General features: G+C 58.8%; 1 protein-coding gene across 1 annotated transcript; it reads left to right on the forward strand.

The window, feature by feature from the left end:
- Window positions 1-3,400: 3,400 nt before the first annotated feature.
- Window positions 3,401-7,552, forward strand: Prr36 (proline rich 36). The gene is made up of 4 exons (XM_071604936.1): window positions 3,401-3,668; window positions 4,522-4,658; window positions 6,219-6,612; window positions 6,745-7,552. Exons 1-4 carry the CDS (start codon window positions 3,401-3,403, stop codon window positions 7,254-7,256), a joined length of 1,311 nt encoding a protein of 436 aa, XP_071461037.1. The 3' UTR covers window positions 7,257-7,552.
- The last annotated feature ends 1,906 nt before the right edge of the window (window positions 7,553-9,458 follow it).

Here is a 9,458-nt window from a genome sequence, read left to right on the forward strand (position 1 = left end):
ATTTCCCTTAAATTTAACAGTTTATAACAAGTGTTTATTATTTCACATAATTTCTGAGGGTCAGTAACCTGAGAGTGGCTGTACTAGGCGGTTCATTTAACCTCCTCCCCCACAACCATCCTTAAGCAAGCCATGATTTGCTTTCTGTCACTATAGGTTAGTTTGCATTTTCTAGAATGTTCTATAAATGAAATTATAGTGTGTGTGTGTGTGTGTGTGTGTGTGTATGTGTCTTCTTTGTCATGCTTTTCAGATCAGTTACTATTTTCAGTGTGCCAGTATTCTGTGTTGTTGTCTTTGTTTAATTGTTCAGTCCTATTCTCTTGCAGGCATACTTTATTTGTGTTGTTTATTCCCTTGGCTGTGTTGAGACTGGGTCTTCCTATGCTGCCCAGGTTGACCCAGATCTTCTGGGCTCAAGTGATCCTCCTGTATCAGCCTCCCAGGTAGTTGGGTCTACAGGTACATGCCGCTGCACCTGGCTCCATTCCCCTGTTCATCGACATTTGGGGAGTGTTTTTATAGGAGAACAGAGTCCAGATCCCAACTGAATACAGGGTGGGGTCAATGTAGCCTTGGAGGATCCCCTGCATCACGGTCAGAAGGCAGGAGATCAAGCCTCTGGCAGGTGGCAGTGACCCAGAAGGGGAGTGCTGTTGGAGATGGGTGAACAGGCAGGCAGGGGAGCCAAGCTGCTGTCATGCCACAAGTGGCTGACATAGGTGACAATCAGGAGACCTGGGGAGGGGGTAAGGCCTAGAATGATCCAATCAGGAGGATAAGGCAAGGCATTCAATTCCACCCCCACCCCACCCCCACCCCCGTCCCCGCCCCATACTGGGAATTGAACTAAGAGGGGCTTAGTCACTGAGCCACATCCCTCCCCAGCTCTTTTTTATGTTTTATTTAAAGACAGGGTCTCACTGAGTTGCAAGTGCCTTGCTAAGTTGCTGAGGCTGGCTTTGAACTCGGGATCTTCCTATCTCAGTCTCCTGAGTCGCTGGAATTACAGGCATGCGCCACCACACCCGGCTAAGGGCATTCAGTTTTGAGCTTGCCATCTTTCTCTTTCTTCCATCTTTGGAAATTCAGATGGGCACCAAGCTTGGATGGAGAAAGCTCAGTCTCCTACTTCTAGCCACACCCTCATCAAGAAGCCCTCTGAGTTCCAGAAGATGGATTGCTCATGTCTCTGTGCATGCGTGCATACCCGTGTGCAGTGGTGCATGTGTGAGCATGCATGTGTGCACATGTGACAGGGAGCTGATTCTTTGGGATGGGGTGAAGAGGGACTGTGAGCCGGGAGTCAGGAGGCACCAAGGCAGAAAGCACAACATGGAGAGAGAACTTGGCTGATAGAGGAGACAAAGCCTCAGATACAAGGGGAGGTTCATCAGGAGGTCAGCACAGGGCACCTGAGAATGGCCATTGCCTGCTTTAGTCTACACCCCCTTGATCAGAGAAAAATTCGGAGATATCCTCAATTTAATTGTAAGGGCCAGAGAGTGGAGGAGGAGGAGAGATAAGGGAGTTAGTAAGTTAAAAGTGGTCCCCAAACAACAAAACCATGTTCCTGAATGTAGGTTTCCTATCGGAAAACTCTGCATGATTTTGTTACCCTGTTCCTTTTATCTATAGCCATGAAAGTTCAGTGAAACAATTCATGCCTGCCTTCCCCAAATTTTTGTTATAAAAATGCTTTTATCTCTAGGCCCAGTGGACATACTGCCGACTTCTATCCAGCTCTGCTTCTGAAAGTTATGGGAACTTGTTCCAGGACCTTGTCCTTTTTCTGTCTAGCAACTGTAATGGCTCAAGAATCCTTTTATTTCGGAGGCCACTAGACCTCCAGAGTTTTGGTTGAACACCCTTCATGTCAATCTCTGCTGAGGCCCCCTGATGTCAGGTGAAGATATCTGAAAGGACACCTCCCACTTGCTCAAGCTAGATTCAGGCAGTCGGAAAAGGTGTCCTCAGATCCTTCATGCACTTGTTTTGATACCACCCAGCCCCTGGTAGTCTGTCTCCCCAAAGCCCAAATCTGGCGGGAAACCTTCGCTGCTGTGACCTAGAGCTGGGAGGGTGTGGAAGTGGAAGAGCTCTGCCCTACAGAAGACTGGGTCACCATACTGTCACCATACCATACTCTCACCATACTGTTTTTCTTGTCTCTTTCCCATCCTTCCCTTCCTCCTCTTCCCAAAAATCTGGGGTCTGCCTAGCATCCTCTAGTTTCCCAGGGCCGTGGTCTCCTAGCAACAAGACCTAGCCCACCTTAGCTAAGGGCTTTCATAGGGTCTGAGAAAAGCCTTGGGGTAGATTCCCCCAGACACCCCTGGGCGGCCAGGCTTCCACAGTCACGAAGGCCACGACAGGGACGAGGGACACAGTGTCTGGATTGGTCGGCGGGCCAGAGGCGCGGTGGTCCCGCCCCCTTGTTGCCAGGGCTCAGCCTATCCGCGTCCAGGCGGGCCTTGGTCTCCAGGTGGTTGGGGTGCTGGTCGGAGCAGGTGCGTGAGTGCATGTGGGGAGGACTGGGGGTCCCCAAGTGATTTCCCCGCCGAGTCCCTCTCGTTGAGTCTTTGGGGTCTTTAGGCGGAGTCGCGGAAATAGGCCTCCCTCTGACCAACGAGAGGCGGCCCCTTCCTCCGACGCGAGCCTCTCCCCACCCCTCGGCGCGCTCCCGGGTTGGGATCCAGCGCGCGCCCCGGGCTCCCCGCCCGCGGCCGAGGGGCGGGGCCCGCCAGGCTCCCCCGGCGCCGCCGCCTGCAGCCCCCTCCGCTGGCCTTCCCGCCGCTCGCGGTGCTCCGGCCCCGCCCCACCCCAGGCGACCCTCGGTGGAGCGGCGGGAGGCCGGAGCCGGAGGTGAGCGAGCCGCGAGCAGGTGGAGGGGCCGGGCGCGGGCCGGGGCCGGGCTGGGGGAGGGGGCGGGCCCGGGACGCGGCTCTTTGTCTCCGGTAGCCAGTTCGCGGGGCCGAGGGGCCGCTCTGTCTCGTGGCAGGTGCTGGCATCCCTTGGGGAGGATGGGGGATGGCGCTGGGGGACGGTGGGGAGACAAGGGCGTGCGTTCGGGACCCCCGCATCTGGACCCTTTGGCTGCCCTCTCTCGCCGAGGCTGATCTTCGGGGTTCCCGTGGGGCGAAGGGTAGGGCGTGGATGTCTATGCGAGGGAGGGGAGGGGGCTGGGGTGGGACTCGAGCGCTCGGATGAGCAGACCGGCTCGTGAGCCGGTGTGGGTGTGTGGGAAGGAAGGGAAACCAGGCCCGGGCGGAGGTCTGCACACCCATGGGTGGCGATGCTGGGGAAAGGGCAGCGAGGTGCCGGGGTCTAGATCCCAACAGGCAACGCAGGGGGTCAGGAGCTGGGATACTGATCCGACGGTCTCCTCATCAGGTGCGGGATGGACAAGAAGGACAAGGCCAAGACAGGGGCTGCCGTGCGGACGCCGGCTTCTCGTCCTCCCGGTCTTGCGACCCCCAGGCCCCCAGGGTCTCCTCGACCTCCTCCCCCAGTAACCGCCGCAGCCCTTCGAGTTTTGGGAGCAACCGGAGCTATGGGAAGAAGGCCCCTGGCGGAACGAGGTGGGGGCGTCAGCGGAGCCGCTGTTCCCGAGGCTGCAGCCCGAGTGGCACCGACTCGGAGCGCTGGAGCAGGTCCGCGGAGTCCAGGTACCCAGCTCCCTCAGTTCTGAGCCCATAACCCCACCCCGACCCATTCCTCTTGCTTCTGAGACTCCCTTCCGGGGCACCTTAACTAAAAATTTCTCCCTGCAGCCTCCAGGCCCGCAGCGGCTGGGAGAGGGGAAAGGGCCTCTGCCAAGACCCCAGGCCAGGGCTCTATCTCCAGCCCAGGGCGTGCCAGCGGGACTGCCAGGTAATTTGCCCCACCTCCTTAGTTCCCTAAGCAAGGGTTAGCGTCACAGTCTAAACTGCTATTAATTTCTTTTGTCTCTACAGTACTGGGGATGGAACCCAGGGACTCACACATGCTAGTCAAGCACTCTGCCACTGAGCTACATCCCCAGCCCTTTTTATTTTTCATTTTGAGACAGGGTCTTGCCAAATTGCTGAGGATGGCCTGGATCTTGTGATCCTCCTACCTCAATTTACCAAGTTGCTGGGATTAGGCTGTGTCACTTTGCTGGGCTGAACTTTCTAATGTTACACATGAGTTAGGGGCTTAGGAACTTTTGCATATAAATAGGTGCAAATTGGGTGAAAGTCATTTGGGGATGGCAGAGAGGGTATGTGCCCCATTTTACATATGGGAAAATGTAAAATTGGGAGGTCTAATAAAGAGCTGGTCCCTCCTGTCCCCAGGCCAGGCCCTGTTGGACAGAAGGGGCTCAGGCCTCCAGCTGAGGAACCTGTGGCCAGAGGAAAAACCCCAGAGGCACCCAAAAAAAGTGTCCTGAGCTCTGGAGCACGAAAGGGTATGTGATCTGGGATGAGGTGGTTCCTGGATGTGAGGGGGACTAGCCAGGAGGTATCTGGCACTTTCGATTTTCTGCTTTGTCTCCAGACTCTTCAGGGCCCACCTCAGGAGCCTCCTCCCCAGCCATTGCCCGGAGGTCTAAGGCTATGGGCACAGAAGCAGGACTCCCCCGACCAGCTGCAAGTGCCCGGCCACGTCCCCCTACTGAGTTGCCCAGGAAATCAGTGAGCAGTGCAACAGAACACAGTACCACAGAGGCCAGCCCAGCCGCCAGGAGGCGCCCCAATGCTGGCGGGAGCCTCCAAAAGCCGGCCTCTCGTCCCCTGGGCTCCAATGCTACTCCACTGTCCTCCCCAGCTCGTTCTGGGGCTTTGGCCCGTGGAACTCCGCGAGCTCCTGCACATACCTCGCAGCCCAAGTCCAAAGGACTGCACACTCTACGCCCTCTGCAGGCCACATCAGCAAGAAAGGACGCAGCCTCAGTGCAGGGCCTGGTATCTCCTCCTCCTTTGGCCACGTCCTCGCCACCTGGTTCCACAGTACAACAGGCACCACTTCCCCAAGTCTCCGGGGCTCCCCTGCTGGCCACACTCCCTCCCTCTCCACCCACCACACCACCTCCACCTGCATTGCTGAATCTTCCTGCCACATCCTCCCCACAGGTCACGCCCCATTCACAGACACTAACTGGCCCGACAGCCACGCCCCTTTCTTTAGCCCCAGTCGCTCCACTCTCTTTGCAGACTCTCCCCTCTCCACCGGCCACGCCTCCCCTGCAAGCTCCACCCACATGCCAGGATATAGCCTTTCCTCAAGAGGCTTCGGTCTCCCCGTTGCCCATGGCTACATCAGTTTCACCTCCTCTGCAGAATGTGCTTTCCACCCAGGCTTCGGCTTGGTCCCCTCTTCAGACTCCCTTGGCCACACCTCCTTTGTCCGCTCCTCAACCTTTAGCTACGGCCCCTCTACAAACCCCTATTTCTCCGCCAGTATCTCCACAGAATCCCTCCTCTCCCTTGACCATGCCCTCTCTGCCAGCCCTTTCCACTCTGACTGTGAGCCCTCCACTGGTCAGTCCTGTCTTGTCTCCGCCCTCTCTTCAGGCCAACCCCTGTACTTTGGCCATGCCTCCCTCACAAGACCCTTCTCTTCCGGTCACATCCCCTCTGCAGGATGCTCCCCTAGTTTCTCCCTCTCCTTTGGCCTCACAGCCTCTGCAGTCCCCTTCCTTTCCCCTGGGCACGCCCCCTGTGCAGGCCCCATCCTCTCTGATCACGCCCCCTTTACAGCCCTCTCCCTCTCTCTTGACCATGCCACCCATACAGGCCTCAACTTCTCTGGCCTCACCACCTCTGCAGTCCACTCCTCCTTTGGCTTCCTCCTTTCCGCAGGCCTCACTTTCTCTGGGCTCCCCTCTTCTGCAAGCCACACCTTCTTTCCTGCCCATTTCCCTGATACAAACCCAACCTTCTCTGACTTCGCCCCCTCTGCAGGCCCCTTCTCCCCCTACCACATACCATTTGCCCCTTCCCTCTCCTCCTTCCTCACCTCCTCTGAAGGCTCTTCTCTCTCCCTCTCCTCCTGCCTCACCTCTGCAGGCTCTTCTCTCTCCTCCCGCCTCACCTCCTCGGCAGGTTCCTCTGTCTCTCTCTGCCCCGCCCCCTCCACAGGTTCCACCTCTGGACTCTCCCCCTCTCTCTCCTTCAGTCTTGCCCACTCTGCAGGCCCCTCCCACAACCACCCCCCCTCAGCATGCCCCACCTCTGGCCTTGTCCCCTCTTCAGGCTCCTCCCTCTCCCGTGGCCACGCCTCCACAGGCTCCGCCCTCACTGTCCTCACCCATTCTGCAGACCCCTGCCTCGCCCCCTCCGCAGGTTCCACGCCGCCCCCCGACCCCAGGTCCAGATGCTTCCATTTCGGGTCCACGGCTGACCCTGGCACTGGCCCCCGCCGCGCCGCCGCCACCTTCGCGCAGCCCGTCTAGTACATTGAGCGGCCCGGACCTGGCCGGCCACAGTAGCAGCGCCACAAGCACGCCCGAGGAGCTGCGCGGCTACGACAGCGGGCCCGAAGGTGGCGCCGCAGCCTCCCCACCTGCAGACGCGGAGCTCGCAGCCTGCCACCCGGCCGCCTGGAGCCGAAGTTCGGCTCCACCACTGGCAATCCGCGGCGCGCCAGGTAAGGGAGGTTGTGGGCCGGACCGGGCTGTGGGTGGGGCAGGGGGCGGGGCTCGCAGCTTGTGGGAGGGCCAGTTGGATTGGGGACCGAATTTCCAGCTCTCTCTGCTCAAGGTCTAATCTTTCCCGGCAGGATCGGCCCTGCCGTGGCCTCCAGTTGCCGGGCCTGGCTCAACTGATGGTCTGTGCACCATCTATGAGGCGGAAGGGCCCGAGTCGGCGACTCCCACACCAGGAGCACTGGATCAGGGGCCCGAGTCCGGCGCTGGTGGTGGGAAGGCTGCGACCGGGCCCGGGACTGGGGTGTCCTCGCGGAGCCCAAAGCTTGCGCGCCTGGGCGAGCTGCCGCTGGGGGCGCTGCAGGCTAGCGTCGTGCAGCACCTGCTGAGCCGGACGCTGCTGCTGGCGGCGGCCGAGGGTAGTGCGGGAGGCAGCGGCAGTGGTCCAGGGGGTGCGGGAGGTGGTGGTGTCACCGGGAGCTCCCGAGCTCCGCTCAGCGACGCCGAACTGGGCCGCTGGGCCGAACTGTTGTCTCCTCTGGACGAATCCCGTGCCAGCATCACTTCGGTCACCAGCTTCTCTCCAGATGACGTGGCCTCCCCGCAGGGTGACTGGACTGTGGTGGAAGTGGAGACTTTCCACTAAGCCAGACGGTAGCCCCGCCAACCACCCCTGTTTTAGGGTCCGCTCCTCCGGTGACACCTCTTTGTCTTAGACCCCGCCCCCATTGCCCTGGAGCCCCTCTGTCGTTAGATTGTTTTTAGTAGCCCCTAGTGTGGCAGTCTTTGGGACCAAGCTCCACCTCTACCTTTGGGGCCCACCCACACCCTTGGCCTAGGACCTCCCCTCGAGGCTACCCATTTAATCTAAGACGCGCCTCTGCCCTCCGTGAGTCCTGCTTTGCTCCCGTCCCACGTCCTGTGCATTGTCTACCCGGTGCAGCCCGAGTTTGCAATAAAACCGGGACGCTGGAGTTTGTGTGCCCTCGATCTCGCCGCAGGGTCGGGACTTGGGGGACCTCCACAGAACCAGTGGGCAGCTGACCAGCGCGAGGGGTTCTGGCAGCTGCGGGGGACAGGTGGGAATTCTGGCTGAACCTCTTCACCGGAGGAAAAAAGGGGCAGGAGAGGTGGGGCTGCCGCAGAGGAGCCCTGGTCGCCCCGCGGTACATGCCTACCCAAGTCCATGAATTTGTAGTTCTTTAGGTCCTACTTCTAGTGGAAACATTAGGCTCAAGAGGGGAGCGAACAGATGAGCGAATGCAATGCGCATCTGTAGTGGAGAAGCGACTGAGCTCTCCCCATTCCTGGGTTAAAAGCGAGAAGGGTTGGCCCTCTTCCCACAGCGCACATCCCCTTACCTTATGCGTCCTCTGGGTAGGGACTCTCCTACCCAGAGTAGGGCCTGGAGGCCGAGGAAGGGGTCCATTGGTGTCCTCTGTTCCCCTGCCACCTTCCTGACCCTGGGCACTCCGCCCTCCGTGACTGTAGTGCAGAAGGCAAACCAGCAGCCGGGCCAGGGGCTTAAAGGACACTTCTTGGATGTAAGATGTTGGGCTGACTGACCTGGTCGGAGCCTGCAAGGAAGAAGTGGCCTCTGCCAGGGCTGGGTGGGAGATGGGCAGTCCTCACTGGGCCATTTTGTGCATCATAACCCCACAAACATTCTTGCCCTGTGCCCTACCTGCGACATCCCCTGTCCCCACATCTTTCCTTGCGCTTCCTGCCCTGCACCCAGCCCAGACACTCCCATGCCAGATCCCTTCTAGCTCCACTCCAGGCCCTCCCACCTTCCCAAACACCTCTGCAAGGAGTTCCCCCCCAGGCTTTTCCTCCTCAAGGGCCTCTGCTGGACACTGAGAATGATGGGGCAAAGGGACCTTTGGACCTGGTCCCCTTACTCCACCCAGTGACCAGGCCCTTGTCAGAAAAGATCACCAAGTTGTGTCTGTCCCCACCTCAAAACAGCTACCTCCCAGCCTGGGGTCCAAAGATAAATGGGCTCAGAGGGGCTGTGTTATCTCCACCCTGGGGAGCCAATAGTGAGTAGAATGGAAGGCCAGCCAGCTCCCTCATTCAGCCTCCCAGATAGAGTTTCCTCTCCAACTGGGCCCTGGTGGGAAACCAGAGTTTCTTGTTCTCAGACATTGAGACAAGCCCAGGAGAGGCTGACTCTTGATATGCTGGGCAGCCAGGACCTGAAGGCCAGCCCCAGGAAAAGGCAGGGGAGAAGCTCAGATGGCTCCTCAGGAGCCCTGCTCTAGCCCGGGGAAATGACTGGGGTGGAGCCAGTTGCCCCAGGGAAGCAGAAGGCACAGGGACTGTGGGTAAATCTGGTAATGATGGGTGTTGCCCCAGAGGCATCCCGCGTGATGGGACAATATGTGAACTTGGTTATCCTGGCATGCAAAGACTGTCATGTCTGGCTGCCCAGCAGTCATCAGGTAGCAGAGGGGGCCATTTTGGGGTCCATACTGGTGCAGAGGGCAGGGCCTGGTTGTCATCTGCCCAGACCAAATAAGATTCTGCCCTCTGCAGCCTTCCTTTGTGATCCCCGCTTTGTCCCTCCACACACCAGCTGGGACTCCAGCTCAGCTTCATAGGAAGCCCCACAAAGGACTCTTGCCTCCTTGGGTCCTCTTCTCCCAGGGTGCTTCCACCCACTGTCCCTACTGCCTGGCTTGGCGTGGTCTCTGCATCAGCTTCTTCACTGACCTCCAAACACGCCGTCGTCTATCTGATGGTGTCCTTCTCCCCTATGCCCTCAATTGGCTCCCACTACCTTCAGTTCAAAGCCCAAATTCTCCATCCTAACCCAAGTAACTCCTTCCTTTTCTGGCCACACCCA

This window comes from Marmota flaviventris, chromosome 1, assembly GCF_047511675.1.
Source record: "Marmota flaviventris isolate mMarFla1 chromosome 1, mMarFla1.hap1, whole genome shotgun sequence".
In the NCBI taxonomy this organism is placed as follows: domain Eukaryota; kingdom Metazoa; phylum Chordata; class Mammalia; order Rodentia; family Sciuridae; genus Marmota; species Marmota flaviventris.